The 21,777-nt window shown below is 39.1% G+C and overlaps 1 protein-coding gene across 3 annotated transcripts in view; it reads right to left on the bottom strand.

Moving 5' to 3' along the window:
* Positions 1-440: 440 nt before the first annotated feature.
* LOC119658275 (homeobox protein Nkx-2.1) overlaps positions 441-21,777 on the bottom strand; it is a 121,036-nt gene continuing 99,699 nt past the window's right edge. For 2 of the 3 annotated variants that reach the window (XM_038065567.1, XM_038065566.1), the window contains exons 6-7: positions 2,705-2,791; positions 2,196-2,570 (exon numbers count right to left, since the gene is read on the bottom strand). In XM_038065567.1, the coding sequence (XP_037921495.1) occupies positions 2,196-2,570; positions 2,705-2,791 (462 nt within the window). Of the gene's footprint in view, positions 2,571-2,704; positions 2,792-21,777 lie in introns of all 3 variants that reach the window. The other variant, XM_038065568.1, reaches the window with a different exon arrangement.

A 21,777-nucleotide genomic window follows, 5' to 3' on the forward strand; every position in this document is an offset into this window, starting at 1 on the left:
GATGCGGGCTGGAAAACTGCTTTATTGTAAAACCCTCTTATAACTTTATTTGTATGTTTACTCTCGCCTCCTTGCTGGTCCAGGAGGTTCACATAGACTCTTTTTCCGAATTGTAGTTTTGTTAAATCTATAATTAATGCTGCACAAATAAGAAACCTGCTTTAGTGGAAAAATAAAAAAAAAATGGGTTGGAGCAACGAAATCGAGAGGCTTGCGCTCAATCCCTTCGTTTATTGCATCGAGATGCTTGGCACTTTCTTCTATGTAAAGATGGAAAATTCTTCCACTGGCCAATAATTCGGTCTGAAATTGTCAATGAAAATTTTGATTTCCGAAAAACAGCTTTACTCTGTTTCCACAAAAAGCTAACCGATCATCTCGGTTCTCTGCAAATGTCAACATTACTCTAATTAATTAATCTTTCAAATGACACTATTGTGTTAATTACTTTCTTATAATGTTTATTCTTTTGCATATATATAAATTTTACATCTGACTTCTTTTATTTTCGTAAGTAATCAGATTTTGGAATAACCTTTTTGCTTTCCTCCTTAAAATTCATTCCTCCATTTTATCATTTTTTTCTACATTGAATTATTATTTATAGTCTTATTTATAGCAATACTAAAAGACCCTAGCTTATTACAATATTAAATATTCTCCTTCTAGATTCATTACTTGTGTTTGTTGCTTGTTTTACATAGATGTACATAAAACAACAAAATACAAATGTTGTTTCAAATTTCAGCTCCTTTTATTATTTTAATTTCAATTAATTTCTTCAATTTGCTTTGTCTATTACTTGGTAGTATTCTGTGTTTATGTTTCCATTTTACAAATTCCGTTGCAATCTTTTGGGTTTTATGGTATTTTCTATTTGATCAATTTTAAGTTTTACAAAAAGTTAGGTTTTATTTGAATATTACGTTTTACTAGATTAAATTAACTGAAATAGAAAAGGTTTAAAGCAAACGTTGAATATAAATAAAAAAACTAAATGTTCGATGGTTGCATTTTATCCATAGTCCCCTTGTTTTGAAAACATTCAATCTTTCATGTTCTACTTACTTATCTGCTAGATTTTTTAAAACTGGTCTAGATTTACATAATGTTCTTACTAAAATACCCTGCTTAATAAAAACATGTTTCGTAAAAGCCCTCGTTTTATTGTATTAGTTCTTCCATTTTTCTGCTTGAGAATTAACACCTTGATTTTACTATACACTAATTATTTAATGTTAAATATTATAACTAATTCTCGTTTTGCAATAATTGTTTTATTGGGTTTTTATTTATATTTACAATTTACAAATTTTTTTAAACGTGTTCCGATTAGTTCACTTTCTATACAATATTTTAATTTTTATTTGAAATCATATTCTGTTGTGGTAGAGTATTTATTCGTTTGGAAATGCGTCTATGAAATCGGATTTTTATTCAATTTATAAAATAAAATAGTTTTTAATTAAGTTTTGCCTCTAATGCAATTAGGGTGTATCCATGGGAAATAAATTAGATTTTAATAAATAAAGTTTTGTGGGAACCAAAATTTGACATTGTTGAGTGGAGATAATTGGCACTGAGCATCAATTTATTGAAACTTGTATTACATATATATTTGAATGCAATTGAATTATGGCCTATTTAAAAACTCTGTCGTTAGGCAATCAACTTTTAAATACGATGAAGTGCTTTTGTTATGCTTACATGGTAGAACCAATAACTAGGATGTAATGAAAAAGCGATTTTACAGAATTTAATTTGTATATTGAACTGCGAACATAGGCTGGTGAAATATTCATCTAGTTGTCAAAAAGTAACGCAAGCGATCTGAAATCATGATCATCAGCCGAAAATTCAATGAGTTAATAGTTATCAATGTCTTAGCACCACGAAGGATGGAAAATAGTAAACTGCAAGCACAAACCGGGTTCATCTCACGACTCTGTGAAAGTTATCAGCAAAGGAAAATCTTGGTTCTGCAGAGAGGATTTTTTTAGAAACTCCCGGAAAGCATGATCTGAGTTTCCACTCCATTGAAAGGTAAAATATAAATCTCGGAATAAATGTAATTTCCCCTATTTAATATATCATATCACATGGCAACAAATTTCTTTTTTCATTTACTTAGTTCATTTCTTTATCATTATTTATGCTTACTCATTTCCAACAAAAAACCCGAATTCAAGCATTTATTACCAGGCCCGCCCCTGGAGCGGTAGATACGTACCACATTGCTGCTGGTGACTGTTCCCCATAAAATTATTTTGATTTCTATAGGCCATCGCTAAACTATTGGACATTAGAGAATTATTGCATGGTTGCTGGAGCATTTGAGGATGCTGCCCGGCCCCATTGTAGCTAGACAGGAGCGTGGATGAAGTGTCCGGGGAGTGAGTGTGGGGTGCATCACCTGTTATCACATTATTGCCACTGGATACTGTCGTGTTTCCACTGCTTATTTGTTGCTGTTGCTGCTGTTGTTGCTGTGATGAATTCGAACTACCAGAACATGGCTTTCCGTCTTTTACTAAAACCGGTACGGCCACTCGACGCGGTGAACTGGCTGACTGGAATAAAAGAAAAATAGGAAATGCAATCGTTATCACCGGGATAATTTTCATGATTATCAGTTCATTTATTGACATGCTCTAGAAATCACAAAACGATATAATTTTGAACAAAGGAATAAAATTGACAGTACCTGATTCTGTTGATTTTGTTCTGCCATCGCTTTTTCCTTAGCTTGTCGCTTGCACTTATATCTATGATTCTGAAACCATATTTTCACCTGTAACAGAAACAAAAGACCTTGTTAGATAGACTGAAAACTCAGTTGACAAATATTTTGCATTACTCTGCACTAATGTACAGACATAGGATCATACTACAATTACAAAGTCTTAAAAATTCCTTTTTTTATTGCGACTATGTCACAGTCTTTTTCACCACCATTTATCTCGAGAGGTTTCATTTTGGTTGCAGGCTTTCCTTTCCTTTACGGCTTTCGAACAAACAAGGAACAAAGAAAATAAAGGCCAGAGAAAGAGAGGGGCCTTTCAATAATGGAATACTCCTAGTGATGCATTTCGACGAGAACTTTGAAATAGAAACACTGTTCAAAGGGCCTTGCAATATAAAAAATTGTTATTCTGCCTCTGAAGCAACGAGCTGAACAATTATTATTCCTTCTATTTTCTGTAATATCTGTATATCTACATACGAGGATATACTATTCCGTGCCAGAGTGCAGGCGGGCGGGTTGGTGATGTGCATGAGGTACATACATTCAACTCAGCCAAGGCGATGCAGCACTAAAAGGTTTTCTTCCTTCTAATATTTTCTCCTGGGAGAATTATAGTTTCGACTTTTCAACATCAAAGGGTGCATAATACTTTTACCCAATACTAAAAAAGACAATTATAAAACGAGCACTTCAAGTGGAGCAGAAAGAAGAAAATGCAAGTAGAATCATTTAAGTTGTACAGTATTGCAACAGGGAAAATAAAAGGCACATCACGACTCCATTGCCAGGAGGAAGCGGGCTCAAGAGAGTCGAGGTCTTACAAATAATTCTGTCTTACAAAAACATTTTTAGTAATGAAGCTTTGTATAAGATATGCAGACGAAAGAGATTATATGACGATTATATTATTGGAGGCTCATGGATTCGGTTTGTTTTTAAGGTTCAAGAGTAATTTTTCATTCTACTATGCAACCTGACCTATTAGCTGACAGGACGGAGAATACCATCATCTGGTTTTTCCAACTCCAGCCATGAAGGCACGAACCAGGAAGTTCGAATGGTAGCCAATTTAAATTTCATGGCACCAACACTTTAATACCCTGTACTTAATTTTTTAAATTTGGCTAGGGCTGTAGCCTAGGCGTTAAGCGTATTTCAAACGAGCCGTTACTAGTACCTGCAAGGATAAAAGGAATCTAACATATTCGTCAAATAATGCAAAATTCAAAATGAGGACCAGTTCAATGGGTGCGCAATACCTTTAGTTACTGACAAGGAGAATTTGCGAGAAATATGTATGTAAAAGAATCGACGACAATCCGCCAATACAAATAAGATTGCGTTATATTTACCCAGAGGGGTATGAAGTGTGAGAAGTATACGACTATGTTTTTGTTTACTGAATCTCATTGTGAAGGAGCAAAATAAATTTGAAGGTAGACGCTCGATATTCACTTTTTCCTGCCCACCATGCGAGTGACTTCAAACTTATTCCTGTTGTCAATTTGTCTTTTGGAACACAATAGCCTTTCATTAAACCTCGATGCGCTACCCCTATGATACTTTCAAAATAAATTGATAATTAATGTAAGTGAATGCTATTTACTTTGTGACTTCAGCAATACGGTTGCCACGCACTTCAATCAATTCCAAAAAACATCGATCATTGCCTATACTTTAAAAGAAGTCACCGATGATCCCTGCATGAGATATAGCGCATCAACCACGCCTACGCACTGTAGTTGGGAAACTTATCCTCTAATTTTATTGCTCTGCAATACTGTCAACATACATGCCAATTCTAGGCGTCATCCTATGGTGGTTGATTTCACAACAATGTATGGCCTTTTTCTAATGTCTGGCCTATGCATGGTTCCTTCCGTCTTGTCCGTAAGCCGACGCAGTGTCAAAATCGATAGCTTGGCGAAAGTGCAACGAGATATCAGCAGTGAAGTATTTTAGAAAAAACGTCATGGCCTATCGGAACCCTCTGCGTGCGACAATCAAGGATCCTTTGTAAGCCTTCCCCCTCTTTGTACTATAAATCCTTTCAAAATTTTGTCTCAATGTAGCACGTGAGAAGATGGCATTTTAGAGTGTCCGCACACTTATGTTTTTGAAGTGACAGTGAGCCCTCTGGTTTCATCCTTCGCTGCTTTGACACAAAGTCTCCACAATATTGTAAATATTTATTAATAATATATTAATTGTGTGTCCGAATAGCTGAGTGGTTAGAGCACAAGGCTGTCGTACGGAAGGTCGCGGTTCAAATCTCGCTGGCGGCAGTGGGATTTGTATTGTGATTTGATGTCGGATACCAGTCGACTCAGCTGTGAATGAGTACCTGAGTCAAATCAGGGTAATAATCTCGGGCGAGCGTAATGCTGACCACATTGCCTCCTACAGTGTACTGTAGTGTACCGTTAGGGTCTGGAATGAAGTGCTCTAACACACTTCAAGGCCCTGATCCAATATGGATTGTTGTGCCAACGATTATTATTATTATTAATATATTAATTGGAAGATTTCATCCTATTTGTGTCAAAACAAATGAAAATGACTCAGGTTTTGCTTAAAGTAGAACCGTTACTGTTACTCAAACTCAATAAATACCACATCGTCTTGTTGTGGATTGTTGGTGTACAATAAGGAAAACGATGACGGAAAGAGCTACCTACAAAAGACTTCTACCATCATTGGAAACGCCGATAATCCTGCGGAAGAATAGAATGGATTTTAGCGCATACACCCTACCATGAATGCTAGCATTATGGATCTAACAAGGGACCTAATAAACTCTGGTAAGTGCTTAGCCGGATCGACATTGGATGTGAAAAAACATCTAATTCTGTCAATTGGCAAAGAATTAGAAGTATGTCGGCTGACATTAGTGTTCCTGGGTGCTTGTCTAATTAGGAAGGGCACTCATACATCCCATCCCAGAAATTTCAATTAGATCGTGCTTGTTACACAAAACCACCGAAATATCGGTCATAACCAGGAAGATTCAAATTTAAACTAGCCGACGGAGAAAATAGCAATGGACAGGTATTCCTGCGCCAGGAAGAAGAACACTATCAAAACGGAAGTATGCAGATGATCAAAAAGTAAGGAAACTTTTTATTTTATCAAAAAATGTTGACGTTGTTTCCTTCAAATTAATCCTACTCGAGTATATATATATATATATGCACACTTGTTCCTGCTCTTTTCTAATCCTTTAAACACACGCAAAAACGCACAAACAAAAAAGCCAGAATGTGCCAACGTAAGGGCAAAAAAAAAAAAAAAAAAAAAAAAAAAACTGATCACACCTAGTACGGTCATCTCGAGGATGGCAGTCAAACATCTGAAAGTTATGATTGACTTCAAGATGCATTTCAGGGAAGTGCTGATGATGCCTCTGAAAAACTGACCCATACGATTTTGGCCATAGCAAGAATGTTGCCAAAAACAAAGCTGGAGATTCCTCATCATGGCATCGCCCTTGTCGGTAATTCGCTTTAGTACCTTATAATTTCAAGCTGCTACAGAGCTTTATGAGCACAATCAGACGAAGATAGCATTAATTTTAACAGATCTTCACGCTGCTATTCCATTTCCACGTACACTTAAGTTTAAAGGAGGAAGTGTTGAACGAGTTATTGAATGAGGAAGTAGAATACAACTCTGAGGAAGTAGAAAACAACTCTGTACCCACTACAACTTCATGGACATCGCTAATTATAGTTCCAAAATGTTTGGTTTTATACTGCATTCCTCTTTCAACTCAACCTTAATTCAACCTCCTTGAAAGCTGTCGCACACGGAGCGCGGTGTGGTGCACTAGATTCTGTGTTATTTATAATATGGATTCACTTCACTACGATCCGACCGCCGGCAGTGCGATTTGCAACAGCAAAAGCCCAGCCTACAGAACTCTAACTCAAATTCAGAACGGCTAACCGCGTTCTGTGTTCACCAACTCTTAACGGACTTCAATTCCTTCGTTAGAAACAGCCTTGATTACTGCTTGCCCTGTTTCGCTCTCTCTCGGAACTGCAATCACAAATTTACCCGGCCCCTTTAAGGTTTTGTGTAAAACAAAACCTTATTAAAATCGATCCATGGTCTGTCTGTCTATACTACGCACTTTCCTCGAAAACGGTTGCAGCGAAACGAAATTTTACCATTTGCCTCCGCCACACGCCGCTTCAACAAAAACTATCAGCTTCGTTGGAATACTCTCTATGTACTTCATGATCTTTGTCAAGAATATCAACTTCTTTTGTTTTAACACTAAATGCTTTTTCGACTGTGGATCAGGCCTAAACTGAACCTGAAAAATACGCTTTTCACTCATATTTCATGAGAAGAGGCGAGAAGCGACGGCGCTTGGTTTTCTCCGCTGTTTAATCTACATTAAAAAGTAAAAACGGCTATGATATATAGTAGATTACGTTTTTTGTTATTCGCCAGGATATCCATCATTTTGCGTTACCAAATATTTCCTGGCTAAATTAAACTTTATCAGTTCAATTTTACGATTAATCCTGTTTGATAGACTTTTCTTTTCAGCCGGCGCTTACAATTTTCCGTAGCTTAATGTTTTGGGTTCTATAGTGGCTCCCCCGCACTGAATTAAGCAGACGTGAAATTTTGTCAATGACGTGTGAGGGACTGAAATGTAAGAAGGACCCCAGCATTCCTGAGTCTGTCGATGAGGTACGGTAGATGCGGTAGCTGTTAAGTTTCGCTGTGGAAGGATTGAGGGAGTCCTGGGTCAGCTACCTCTTGATAACGGATCGGACCACATAGAGAACAACAACCTTCAAATTGTTTAGTCCAGAGATCTGAGAGACCTGGTATGTTACAACAGATTCCCCGGGCTACAAGAAATTGGAATTGCTCCGGTCCTTGCGGACTCAGGACTCCTCAATCTTGATATAAAATTTGCTTAGCCAGCATAGGCCTCAAGTAACTGGTTCTTCATCCCCGATAATTTCCACTCAGGTTGTGTTTGTAAATGTAGGTAAGAGAATATGAAACCGTCAACCCCTTTTTGTTATCGAACTTCTTCAAATAACTATTAGCAATAAAACGCAATATCATATCATCAGTTCGGTTTCAGGCAGCAATGCAACACAATAGGACAAGTTCACCAGATCGTATTAACAATCAATAATGAAGGAAGATATGGTGCAGTATACTAGATTTGGTCAAATCATTTCAGACATTGGCACACGCGGGATTTATTGATAAAATCAAACACCAGTTTGTAGACCAAATTGTTGACATCGTACTTGACCGAATATCAATTCTAGATTTTACATAAGATGATTTTTTTTGCCACGGATTATTACACGCCAAAAAGAACGCCCTGAAATTCGCCATTTTTTTCAAAATAACGTTCCCAGTCTAACGTAACGTGCCTACGAGTATAAACATAAATATTGACAATTCGATTTCTAGTGACAAATAAAGTTCAAGCGGTTCTTGGTACTATCAAAGCCTTAGTGCCGTTGTTGAGTACAACCCCCGCACATCATATTTTCGACGAGCTCAGTAGATGGGTATTTGTGGAAAATCTACAAAGGTAATATCAATGGTAGAAAAAGAAGATGCGCCAGATGGAGCGATGGTGTAGGCCCGGACATCAGACAGCGTTTAGAGATATCGAATTGGTGGACTTTGGTGTAAAAGTTGTTACGCAGTTGATTATGATGATGAAATCTGATATCGTCGCATAACTTAAAACTAACGAGGAAATCTCCCTATTTATACCAGGTATGCTTCAAAGAGTGAGTGAAAGAAACGAAAAAGTACCGAATTGTATGTAGCCATTTTCAAGAGATTACTATTCTAAATTTACCGAAAGTAGAAAAAAAATTATCGCATTTTATTTCTTTCAGGTGCCACAAAAAGAATCACCATTCACTATACAAGGATGTTTGCACTGAGCGTCTTATATATAACATACAAGAACAAATTTTGCTAGGGATACCTCAAATTTGTGTACACATATAGACTGCAAATTAGCTTGCTTAAAGCTAGGATGACATCCAACAGCATAGCAACCTGGCTCCATGAGTTGAGAAGACAAATGAGTTGAACTTTGTAAACGGAAAGCGGTCTTGATTGAAATTCAGTAACATCTTCTAGCCCAATAAATTATCTGAAATACCTGGGCCATACCTTGATAAAGAGGTTCTCTGCAAGCGCTTTCTCATATTTGGACAGATGGAATTCAATTATGGAGCTTTGCCAAATTTTTCAATATCGCACCAGCGATTTCAGGCTAACATTCTGAGATATGTCTAAGTACAGAATTCCTTCTTCTTCTTTAGCCTAGACTAACCGCGTCATTTTTCTCGATCATGAGATTGGTCTTGTTAGAGTCGGGAGGCCCACAAACTGCCATTTAGTGCATTAAGCCGTCATTGTATTGTTCTGGCTTTTTCTAGTTAAAGTGAATGGTAGATGTCTCTCTCTCGATTTTTCCACGATCGGTGCATTCCCATACTGGTTGTTGATGTTCTCATTTGCAGTGTAATCATAGCATGCTATGAAGCTAATCCATCGCAACATCTTTTTCTCCATTACCGCCAGTCGCCGCTAATTTTCTTTGATAGTTGATCGGCACGCAGAACCATTAAGGGCAACACTGCGGTAAATTTCGGATTTAACACGTTCATTGATGCGTCTATCACAAAGAACGCGAGTTGCGTATCGTCACTTCATCCACTGCAACAATTGCATGGAAGTATTGATCCGAGATAATTAAGTCGCTCAGTTCTCTGCAGGGCGGTGTCACTAACAAAGCTAGTGCTTGCTTCATTCGGGTCAGATTCATTACGTTTTCCACTAGGCGTTTATTCCACTTTTGGACAAGTTGCTCGAAGTCAGCTTTCTTGTGAGGTGCTAAGAAAGCACCATCTGTATAGAATGTTTAGGGTGCTGGAGGTTGGATGCAACGTGTGACAGTGTCCATGACAAGATCATTTAGATTCAGTCTCAGACCATGCTGCGTGAAGCAATTATTCTAGTTTTAGACAAGTCTCTCGAGATCAGCTTCGTTATGGCATGTTTGGGCTATGGCACATACAATGCTGCTGCAGTATGTAGAGCAGTGAGTGTTGGATATACGGAGTGGCAGTGTCCATTACAAGAACAAAGAGGAGTACCGAAAAGTCCTTTCCTTCATGAACACCGACAGAGGCACGAAGCGATTTTGATATGCTAACCAGACTTCAGACATTACTTTTCGTAGCGCGGTAGACCAATTTAACCTAGCGCACCCGTTCCTCTGCCAGTAGCCACTATCAACCGATATCTCTAGATCCATTCTTCTCACATGAGTAGCTATGCATCTAAGGACAGATATATGCATATATAATATAATAAAAAACGTTGAAGCAACAATCCTATCCTTAAAGAGTATTAGAGCATGTTCAAGACCGTAACGCCTTTATGGTTAGCTGTCGGCTCTGATGATTACTCTGATTTAGCTTAGGTATTATTCACAGGTGAGTTGGGTGGTGGGTGGGTAGGTTACGGTAGAAATCTTTCTGCTATCAGTGATATTTGAACCGCGGACTTAATTGGATATTCTTCTGTTGGATAACTATCAGAGCATAGTTTTGTTAATAACAGCGAAGAAGAAAAAACTGGTTTCCGTTTATGTATGTTGCAGACTCCGAAAAATATAAATAATCAGGTACGATATCATGTACAGCTACAAAAATCGTCCTTATAATGGCAGTAAGAGAAATCCGGGAGATGAAAACCAATGATTTCAGGCTAATATGTTGTTGAGTTGTTTGGTGTTTCACTACCAGCTATACTAAACAGTAAGTAAGTGTACGGAAACTGTCAACAAAAATTTGCCAAATCTAAGTAAAGGTAGTGCTGGGTTCATGCCACTCTATCGACCATTCAGAATAATAACTCTGCTGAAAGTAACTTCATCGTAAAATATTAATCCCAAAGCACCCGCCGTAGCACATCTTTGAGAGGAATCGTGAGATTTGTCAACAAAATATTTCACAAACATTTCCACCAACCATATTAAAATCCATTCTTCTCGGTTTTGTGTTAATGATGTTTTGACATCACCTCCAAATATTTACCAACCATACAATTGTCACGTGTCTCGATAATAATTTTTGATTGCATATGACTTAAATCTTTCAGGATATTTTCACGCTTACACCAGAACTCCAAGGGGACAATAGGGAACTGTATATCGCAGGACATCCGAAACCATATGCACCATGCAAGCATGTCGGCATGAAAATCAGTGTAACGTGTGTCCCCATTATAAACACATCCTGTATAATGGATAATCGGTTTAATGTTAATTCTGCCCCCTTGTATTGTTGGGTTGAATGACACGTTTAAAACCATACAAACGTACAAATAGCATACAATTTTCTTTCCGACAACGACGGGAAGGAGTTTTTCATAGGGACAACAGCATGGAACGACTATAATGATAGGTTGGAGTTGATTGTTGTTAATTTGTTGACACTTTATGGAGGTTCGTGTGGGGCATGCCATTTAAACGGATGCGGTATTTTACTAAGTCGCACTTTACTTCAACCTTAAAAACCTTTTTATATATTAATTATGGTAGATCTGATGAAGTTTTCATTTCATGTATGGAAATCAATCACAGAAATCCAATAATAATATTTTCAGTAAGAACTCCATACATTCCTCGTTCTTGAGTGGTTTCCTATAGTTTGATTTGGATTCCCTCAAATAGTTCCATAAATTTATGTTTACGAATTCGCTCAAGCGTTAATTTCAAATCAATTTGAAAAAACCAAATGTGGCACTATCTGATCAAAATATTTCTTCACCCACACAAAACACACTATTGTGGTGAAATTACAAATTAAGAATCGGCCAACCGAGTGATAAGCTAAAAAGCAGTATGGGATGATCTCTTGTAGATTTAATGATGCGTAAATCCATCCTCTCTCCAGTGCTTACAATGCACTGTTCTACCTTTCAATTGCTGCTTTTATAACTTCTTTAACCCTCATTGCCCCGGTGCTAGAACAGCTCTATGTAATTCTGTTTTTTTGCCACTCTCCTACCCATCGTTATAATCGGGAGATATCCCTTTGTTCCTTGTTATTCTAAGGGTCTCCTTCTCTGACGGATCGCCCCGAGGGTAATTGTTGTGTTAGTGTCACAACAATAGATTCCGATCATCGCTACTGGTGTACGGTGAAGTAAATCAGCCCTCTAATTTATTGTGTTATCCGCCTCGGGGGTAACTTGTTGGTGTTGTTGATGGGTTTTTCTTTCCTATCAAACAGTATACAAAGGAGGCATGTACGGCCTCGGTATCTGTTCTCATCGACATCAGATAAGGGAGAGTGCGTGAACCCTGAAAATTGCTTTTTAAATACCTATCACCGCCGGATTTTGAGGGTGCCACTGTTTGTCAGGAAGAACGGATGATGGCGATGATTGGGGACTGCATTTCATAGAGAGAGAATTAATGAAAATCATTATCATTTGTTGGTGTCGAAATTCGAGTTTTGATCAAATATCAGCACACTTTGTAATGTGATGGTTTGTGGGAATTTATATTCAACTCAGTAATATAGAGTCAATACCTGGAAATATCCGATTTCGGGCAGGAAAATTATACATGTACTGTTTTAACAACGCCGGGTAGATGATGAAAAGCCTTCTATAATCCTGGAATGCATCTCCGCACATGCATTTATTTCAAAATTTCAAGCAAGCCGAAACGTCTTTAATAGCAAGAGAATTACTCTGCCCATATCGTCTATGTAACTGCAGTTGGTAGGCCCTATAAAGACTTTTATTTTGTTGTCAGCTCACCGTGGAACGAATATTTCAAAGCACTGATCTAAACATGGTAAAATAGACAAGATTCACAGTTCCTAAATTAATAAAGCAAGAACATAATAGGTGGCTCAACCAGTTTTGTTTTAGTTTCTCGTCGATAAAATGACGACGAACAATCTACAAGAATACCAATCAGGAAACAAAGACAGCCATCAATGTTACCCGAGCCATCCATAACAAGTCTCTTTACGATAAACGAAACACTCGGCACGTTGAGAGAAATCTGTATCGAATTCTCAAAAGTCGGCACCAACGCAACAAGATATCGAATACTTCTGTTGCGTTAATAGCAAAAACAGTACTTTGTTCACCGGCCGCCGAGGCTTGTCGGTCTGCCCTCGAGATGGCCAGACCGACAAGCCGCGACGGATAGATGGCCAGAATATTTTGAGCAGATTTCAACTAAAGAATTTGATCATCCTCCACTTCCACAATAATTGTGGACATTTGGAGCAGTTCCACCCACCAATGCAACTGGTGCTCAGAGGTGGTGGTGACGAAGACTGGGCGGCAACCCTGTCGGCTGAACCAAAGCCAAGTGGCCGAGGAGAACCTCCATAGTGGTGGCTCCGGGAGACGCTGTACTCACTTTGGTTTGCCGGCCGTGATGCAGTAGGCGAATGCTCCAAAGGCCTAATTAGGGCGATCAGACCCGGGTCTGCACGGGAACTCATCTGAAGTGGCAAATTGGTCACGAAACCTTACCAGGGGTATACTGGTACCATGGGAACCGGGAAAGCCCCTGGACTCTCTTATTTCGGGTGAACTCCCAGTGTATGTCAGTACAGCTCGGTTATTTGCGATTGGTCTCCCTAGTGGGAGTTTCATGGTAGTTGTGGTTGTGCTCAAGCGAGAAGAGACTTTCGGGCCTCGGCGTGGTGTTGCATTTCAACACGGGTGCCGTACTCCTTAGCTCGGTAGAGATTTAGGTAATTATTGCATCCACCAGTATGAAAAGTAAAGCTCGAAGGGGGCCTGATGTATCGAAACTAGTTTATGTCTCCGCTGCTGTTCATCAAGGAAACGCCCTCTCACCAGTCCTCTTTGTTCTTGTTATGGACACTGTCACGCAGGGCGTTCAGGGCCCTATACACTGTCTAAATTTATCGCAATATCGTCTGCCCTCTCGATCTCTATGATTCTGGGTGTTGGCTAGCAATAAAAGACAATGAATGGCATCTCGCGGTAATCGAATTGAAAATACATCCGGATTAGGCCTTTAATAGAGCAAGAACCAGAAACAACGGAGTTGAGAGATAGCAAAGCTACAGTCAGTAGTAGTTGCCACATGTATCAGCACTGCTCGGATGAATGGCGCTGCACAACTGGCGCCCTATAAAATCAATGCATCAACGGGTCGAAAATCTATCTCAGCAACGTTCGCCTGATGTCGTCTTTGGTTAAAATGAATGCCGCTTCGTAGCTGGCAAAAATGGTGCTATGAATCAGAGACATAGCTTGGTGATCATAGCATCTCACCTGGTGAACTTTAGCCTTAATATTCAAGCCAATGCAAGGAGACGTTAAGGCCAACCAATATTTGATAATGTTAAATAATGATTTAGGATTCTCTTGATCACACCAAGAGTAACTTTACGAAGAAATACTGAACCTGGTCCAGACTAGTCGACCTCGAACGGGACAAAAACTAAAGCAGAAGAAGAACATTTGTTTAGAAGCAATCACTATTAATGTTCTTCGTCAGTCTCCTCTTTCAGTTTACGATTTTACCTGTTTCTTTCACCTTAAACTTGTTTTTCATATCTGCCATAAAATGCGATAAAAATATATTAAAAGTCAAACCAAAATTCTAATAATTCTTTTTTTCTCTCTAATTATGACGGGTAGTTTCAAACTTCAAAACATAACCTTATACCCCTTTCCTAATTACAACTACTATTACTAATCTCAAATAATTTAGCCAATTCCATCCTTAGGATTTTTCTCCTCAATTTTTTATTGAATGGGTGTTTTTAGGAGAGTGCCACAGCCTCTGAGCACTCAAACCGTAGTGATCCATTGTACTCCGCACAACCCTTAAACTGAATGTCCCAGATTTGTTTAATTACCGCAGAATTAACGTTAGTGGATGTGAAGCCACGCGATACAACTGGAGCACCAAAAATATAAGGTATGATGCGGCCATAGACAGTTCATTCACACAAGAAATGTTCTCTCAATTCTGACTAGTCGATGCAGAATGGGTAAGTTTCTCTTTCTATGGAAATACACCTAGTTTGGGGATATGTCCAGTCAAGACTCAAGACAGTCATTTCCTTCTACGCCCCAATGACCAACTGGACCACCTGGCCTCGAAAATCATTCAGAAATGTAAAATTATTTCGAACTTCAATACGGGATTGGCAAGCTCTGTCAAGGCTCTTTGACTACTGGTACAGATCGGGGTACGTTTATTGTTTGTAGTCCCAAGGAGACCCCATTTGTTGTATTTATCTTCTTTGTTACTCAAAAACCTTGCTCTATTTTTGAGCTACTGAGGAAGAGAATATACAGCTGACCACACATTTTTCTGATTTCTTTCAGCTTCCTCTCTGTTTGAGGCACACTTAGCACCTTCTACGAAACAGATTCATGGAAATGAGAGAATCAGAAAACATTACCAAAATTAGATTTAGTAAGTTTCGACGAATATCGTGCAGTTGGCACAGGTAAAACCCAGATTTACAGTTCTCCGTAGTGAGGCTAACTTACACCGCAAACTCTTTAGTCTCCCCTTAATCCACCACTCTCAGTCCCCATGGTTAGGCAAAGGTGCGTCAGGTGTTTGTTGGTTAATTCTGAGCATTTATTAACATACGTTTGCAACTGCTTGCCAGATCGTCGTGGTAAGGTACGTAACGGCTGATGTGGATAGCTTAGTTAGTTGCGAGCAAGTCAAAATTTCTACAACCAGAACCCCCCTCCCCCCACAGGAGCAGCCAAACAAAAAAAAACAAGCCAGAGAGGGATAGTTTCTACTTTAGGAAGCTTCTACTCAAGCACGCTTGTTGTAAGCAAAATTGGCGTCGAAGTGAACATTGGACAAAGTGCGATGAGGTCGGACTTTTCGGAGTTTTTTAAGAATAGAACTCCTAAGAAAGACCAGCCTTGTTCTTGGGGTTGGGAACGTTCGTCGTACGTGACGTTTTTCAAGATTTGGATGAAGAACTAGCGCCTGTTGAAGTCTTAGGGAGTCACCAGTGAAGAACCGGAATCTCCTTTGGGATGGATCGCTTATCTTCAATTCATCCCCAACGTATACTTCCGATGCATTAAACCAACAGCATTTTGAAATACAGACAACTGCATTAACAGGATATATCCAAGTTACTCTGACTCTGAGAAGACTCTTCTTTCTAAATATAATTTAGAATGACGTATGACAGCTGAAAATCTTCTCCCAACCCTTTATACAGATTAGCAAGAACAGAATTATTTCAATAACTTTGCGAAACAATTCAAAGCAAGTGATGTAATCCAAAGAACTCCATCGGTATCACAAAAGGCTTAAAAGATTATTATCACCTTTCTATTAAATAGAATTCGATAACACGCTGAACTTGAAATTCAACGGTGTTCTTCAAGCCACAATGTAGTATAATATCCTTAAATATCGATTAGAAATTTGACCGCCTTTGTTACAAATTCTACTGTAGGCTCTCACAGATTCACTGCAACAATTTAAGGCCGATTTGTGAAAAATCCTTGACGGCGGGTGTTCAAATAGAGTAGCAGAAAGTAATACCTTAAGTAGGCATTGTTCAGAAAAAAGGCACCATGAATGATATAAGCATTTGAAAAGGTAATTCCACTTGACAAATAAAAAAGGTTACTAATTTTCGAAAAGTACTTGAAATTGGAGGAATTAGACTTCATGAAGAATACTTACATTTTTTGCTCAGACGTTGTCGGGGATCTTAAAAACTTTGGACTTTGATTAGAGAATTTAATAATGGACGAAATTAGAATGGCTTTGAACACTTTACGGCAGATGATGCCATGTCGCATAAATAAATGGGAAAGCAGATTATTAGCTCTTTATCTCCTGCATGTGTTGAAAACACTTTGAATTCAACTCTCTCATGTATCATTACACGCATTCAGGAACTATTTACGCATTCAAAAAAATCTCCTTCAAAGAGCTTTTCTATTTCAGAACATTCTCTTTGCGTATTCCATTAATTAAAAGCATTCTAATATCCACAGTCTACATGAACACGATCCAATTCAACTCGCCATTTAAACCAGATACAGCCAAAGGGAAAATCTGTGCATTTGATACAACTTGCATTGCCATATTAATTGAAAGCGTTCCGCATCCCTGCAGCGGGATCCATTTGGCAGCCAAGGGGTGGGCATGCCCTCTCACTGCAAACCCAATTCAAGGCAAACTAACCGTCTCAGAAGTGGTCTCAAGCAAATTTCATTTTTCTTCTCCTCCTTTTTTCCGAACTCGATGGGTGCTTTTTTCTCTGTACTATTTCTTTCTCGCAATTATCTAATGGAAATGCAAAAAGCCAATAAAGGAGCTCTTCGCTAGCGGTTTCCTGGCGCTCTTCTTCTATGTGAGCTCCAGAAAAGAGCAAAAGGAAATTTCATTTAAAAAACTGAGTGGCATCAGTCAGTGGTGCTTTAATATGCAACACATACTTGACTCTACTCATATTCGCCTTTATACAAATTGCAATGGCGGCGGCAGTGTACACGCTTTAAAACTGCATCCTTGCACACTTAGCGAATAGCATTCATAATGTGCGGTAGAGTTGGATGGCTGGGGCCAGATCTCTCCAGTAGTGTTAATGGTGAAAAAGGTATGAAAGGGCTACACTGCCTCCGGAATAGAGGACATCCATAAGTTAAAAGTTTAGTGTATGCACAGACCTCTTTTCCCACTGATGTGCATTAAAACTACTTACACTGCTCCTTATATGAAGCTGCAAATTGCATATGTTCCTATGTAGACAGAAGATAGGCGCTTCCTGAAGGGGTGTAATTATAAGGTGGTGTACAGCAGGACGGAAAACCTATTGCATTATCCTCTTGTATGTACACAAGCTATCTTAGTATGAATGAAAGTTTGGAATCTAAAACAGAATCGAGTCGAAAATGTGCTTCTAAAAAGATTAAATCTTTATCTTAATTCGCCTAACTCAAATAGGACGCTACCACACAACATAACATGAGTTAATCATAGATTCAACAATTCATGTTTAATTACAAACACCCTCAGAATTCCTACCGAATTCTAAGGCTCATCGGGTCAGGAAAACGTTTCTCCTGAGTAAACAAGATTACTTAAAGTCAATTCACATTTCGGCTACCCTTTGACTCCTTGTTTATTCGCTGAAAATTTCATCTCCGGTCGCTGCCCGTTTAAGCGTATTCAGCACTCACCTGAAATAATATTTTACTTCCTCAACACCACAGTCCTGAAATAATTCATAGCTAATTCCATTACTATCCTATCGAAGTCAGAGATGCCGCTCAAGAAAACACCTTCCATCTGGGAGAAATAGACGTACCTGTCGATTTCCATTCCAATGGTCATAATTGCTATTGTTAAAACCAAAATAAGGAACGAAAAGAACTCCTTCGTTCGCCAGAAATAATAAAAGTGTTTTCCCACGCGCAGTCATCTGTACCTAATCGATAAGAGTCGAGGTCCCGGGAGACGAGGAGATTAACAACATTATCCCGGATCCGGACGGGACTTTGCGTTAAGGAAATCCTCGCATTGAGGCCTTACTGAAATTATTATTGTATGATTTGGAAATATGAAAAGGAAGGCACAGAGGGAGGCGAGCAAGGTGGTTCCTTATGGTACTGAAACGTCAAACATTTACCCGCATTTTGCGGTAACATTCGCAGTTTTTTCTCTCAGAACAATATCAATTATTATATTACAAGCATGCTCGGATGCGAAGGCATTTGAAGGGTGATTCAGTCATACGAGGATATTTGTATATTTTCTGTGTATTGATTGGTACTGAATGGGGGATTATGAAGCGGACGAAAATTGGATGAAATTAGTTCAATTAGTCTTTCTTCGAGATGATTGATATCACAGAGTAGAATTTCTTTTACTTGATTTTAAGAGTGATTTGTAAATACGATCCTTTTATCATTTGAATTTTGCTAACGCTATTCTTATTATTTTGTCTTACTAGATTAACAAACAGAAAGTGGAAGCAGGCTTTAATTTCAATACCCTTATAAATTGTTGATAAGACTTTGTCCAGTATTCCGGTGTAGTCAGATAAATGTACTTACAGAACAATAGAATGAGGAAGGCTCCCTTTTCTTCTCAGCTTTGACAGGAACTGTTGTTAGAGAAACCTAACTAAGATGCATGTATTCAACAACGCGAATTCTGAAGTGCTAACTACTTTACCAGTATGCGTCAATTCAAATGAGATTCTAGATAATCTCAGCATTTTCCGCCTTTAGCAATTAGCACTTAGCGCAAAATTCTTCACTAATTTCCATATACCCTTACATATGCTCCCAGAATCCAGACAGAAACGTATCCTGAAAATTGCGTCGAGAACAGGGCTCGTAGTTTTAAAAACTGGATCCCTGCTAATGTTTCCGCCCCCAGTCTGCGAAGGAATCATTCTTGACTTAACTTTCTCGGCGAAATCATGAAGGTGAACATCTAGAGATTCACTGTAATTCTAGACAGATCCGCGCTGGAGGGCACTTCGGGCGGTACTGGCGCTACGGATGGTACGGTCATAACTTCAGTTATGAACTAATAACGACAGTTTACAGGGCTTCCATGCCCAGTAGGGCACTCAGTTGTGGCGAGCTTCCTGTGTATTGATAGATGGCAGAAGTTGCCAATCCACGGAAGGAGCGTCACAAGCTCCGCCATGTGGGACAACGTTTAAACAACTCGAAGGAGGCATTCACCACAATGACAGAGTGCGAATCACCTAACATGGAGAGTCCACAGCATGATAAAACAGGCAAGGCTCCCGGCTGGCAAAGCTTAGTAGACGAGATCAACGGGGATACATGAGGATTTGGTCATAAACTTGTCACCCGCAAAATCGGGACTCAAGGGAAACTCTATTCACCAAATCCCGAATAGATTAACAGCATTTTAAGGGCGTTAATCCCTAAATATTTCGCCCGGGCTGCGTTTTTCGCCATGAAAGAGCTTGAAGAGACAGCCCTTTCTAGAAAGGCGCCCGGTGGTATCCCGACAGATGTATATAAACTAGTGCTCCAGCATTAGCCGGACCAAATGTTCTTCAATGCGTTGTGCATGAAATACGGCAACATACATACACTAAATACGTAGCAACACTCTTGACAAAATTAACCAAAAGGCAGGCAGTCGGCGCTGTTCATCGGCAAATTAGATCCGCAGATGAATCGAAAGCATGGTGAAATTGATAATTTCCTTACCATGCTTCTAAGTGGGCATGGTGGTTTTCAATCTTATCAGCACTATATATTTTGCAATCGGATGGTGAACGAAGCCGATTTCAAAGTTTCGCACTCAATATTTTTGGTACCCCAAATCGCAGTAGAGTTCTTTGCGCCTAGCATGCAGTTTTATGGCCCTTTAGCCCCTTAGCTTCTACGACGTATGGCTTAGTGGCAATAAAGATAGCGTTTTTAGTACACCTTCAGGCGGAAAGTTCCCGATGAACTTCTCGGAATGTGCGCTTTATGTACTTTTCTCTGGTACAATAGCAGTGGAAGAATTTTAAAAGGGTAAACTTACTGTTCCACCATCTAAGCTCGCAAACGTCAAGGATGAACTGAAACGGCTGAAAAACCACAAAGCGCCAGGTATTGATTGAATACTTGCAGAGCTACCAGAGACCAGAAGTATACGAATGGCGAACAAGCTTGAGCTCATAAACAATATTTGCTATCGGGAAACCATGACGAGAGACTGGTGCATAATAAATGGGCCGATTTTTAAAAAAGGGCTCTGCGAGAACTACAGAGGGAAGTGTAGTTAAAGATAATGAAATGAAGGCTCAAACCGCCGACAGTATCGATAAAACGTTACTGTACGAAACCTTGTCCGAGTTTGAAGTTCCAGCGAAATTCAAAATTGAATTGAAGTTCTACCTATTATATGACGAACCAAAACCGCCTCAGGCGCCTCTTCAAAAGCAAGGTGGAAGGAAAACTAAAAACATGAAAACCATAAAACACATAGTCAGGGGACAATGCAAGTTACACGCTGCTCAGCTTCCAAAATTGGAGGATAAGGTTGCTGGAGAATAGTGGAGGCAAGACTTCGGGAGGCCAAGGACAGACATCAAACTGCAACGTAGAAGAAGAAAAAAACTCACTGGGAAATGACAGCAACGATTGGATGACGACACGAGAGTTTTTTCTTTTGCCTCCTGAAGTCTCTGCGTTCATTTCTTCTGGCTTCAATATTGAAAACCAAGTCCTCGCATCTGTTTCGAGGATTTGCAGCCGATCATCGGTTTTTTACTTTGTCATAGCACATCATTATCCAACTGAGTGTCTTATAGGTCGCTGGAATTGCTCTTTTGTGTAAATGTTTAGTTTTTAATATTGGCAGCATGAGGTAGTACGTTTTGGTTATAGACGTGCTCCTTCTTCGGACCTTACCCATTTCATTATTCTCTCTTGTAAATGTCGCATCTAAGTATATGAACTTTACAGTCAGACTCCCCTTTGATGCGACCTAATTTTTTATTTGCATACGTTAAACTAAAGCTTCGTTGGTGGCCACTTTCGAACTTGAAACCGTATTTATTTCATACAGTGTCGTAGTGGTCTATCTACACTGATTTGTACAGCAATGCTCCGTTTAAGTTTACTCAAAATTTTCCGATAACGTACTACAGAACGATCTTGAATATTTTGTTTGATTAGCCCAAGGACAATAGTTTGCCAGCAAGAAAAACTAGGTACTAAATTCAAATACATATGAGAAGTACAGTTTTATGAGATAACCCTCCCAATGAAAGTGAACCATTCACCATGAACCAGGAAACCAAAAAACATTGAAACCCCTCAAAAGTGGATATACTGACCAAAGCTTCAAGCAATAAATGAAAAAATGCCCACTTCGATTCGATGCAACAGTGAGTTATAGGAGAACATGAAGTAGGATTTCATATATATGTATCACCGTAAGAGAAAATAGAAATTGAATCAGC

This window comes from Hermetia illucens, chromosome 5 (genome assembly GCF_905115235.1).
Source record: "Hermetia illucens chromosome 5, iHerIll2.2.curated.20191125, whole genome shotgun sequence".
Taxonomy (NCBI): Eukaryota; Metazoa; Arthropoda; class Insecta; order Diptera; family Stratiomyidae; genus Hermetia; species Hermetia illucens.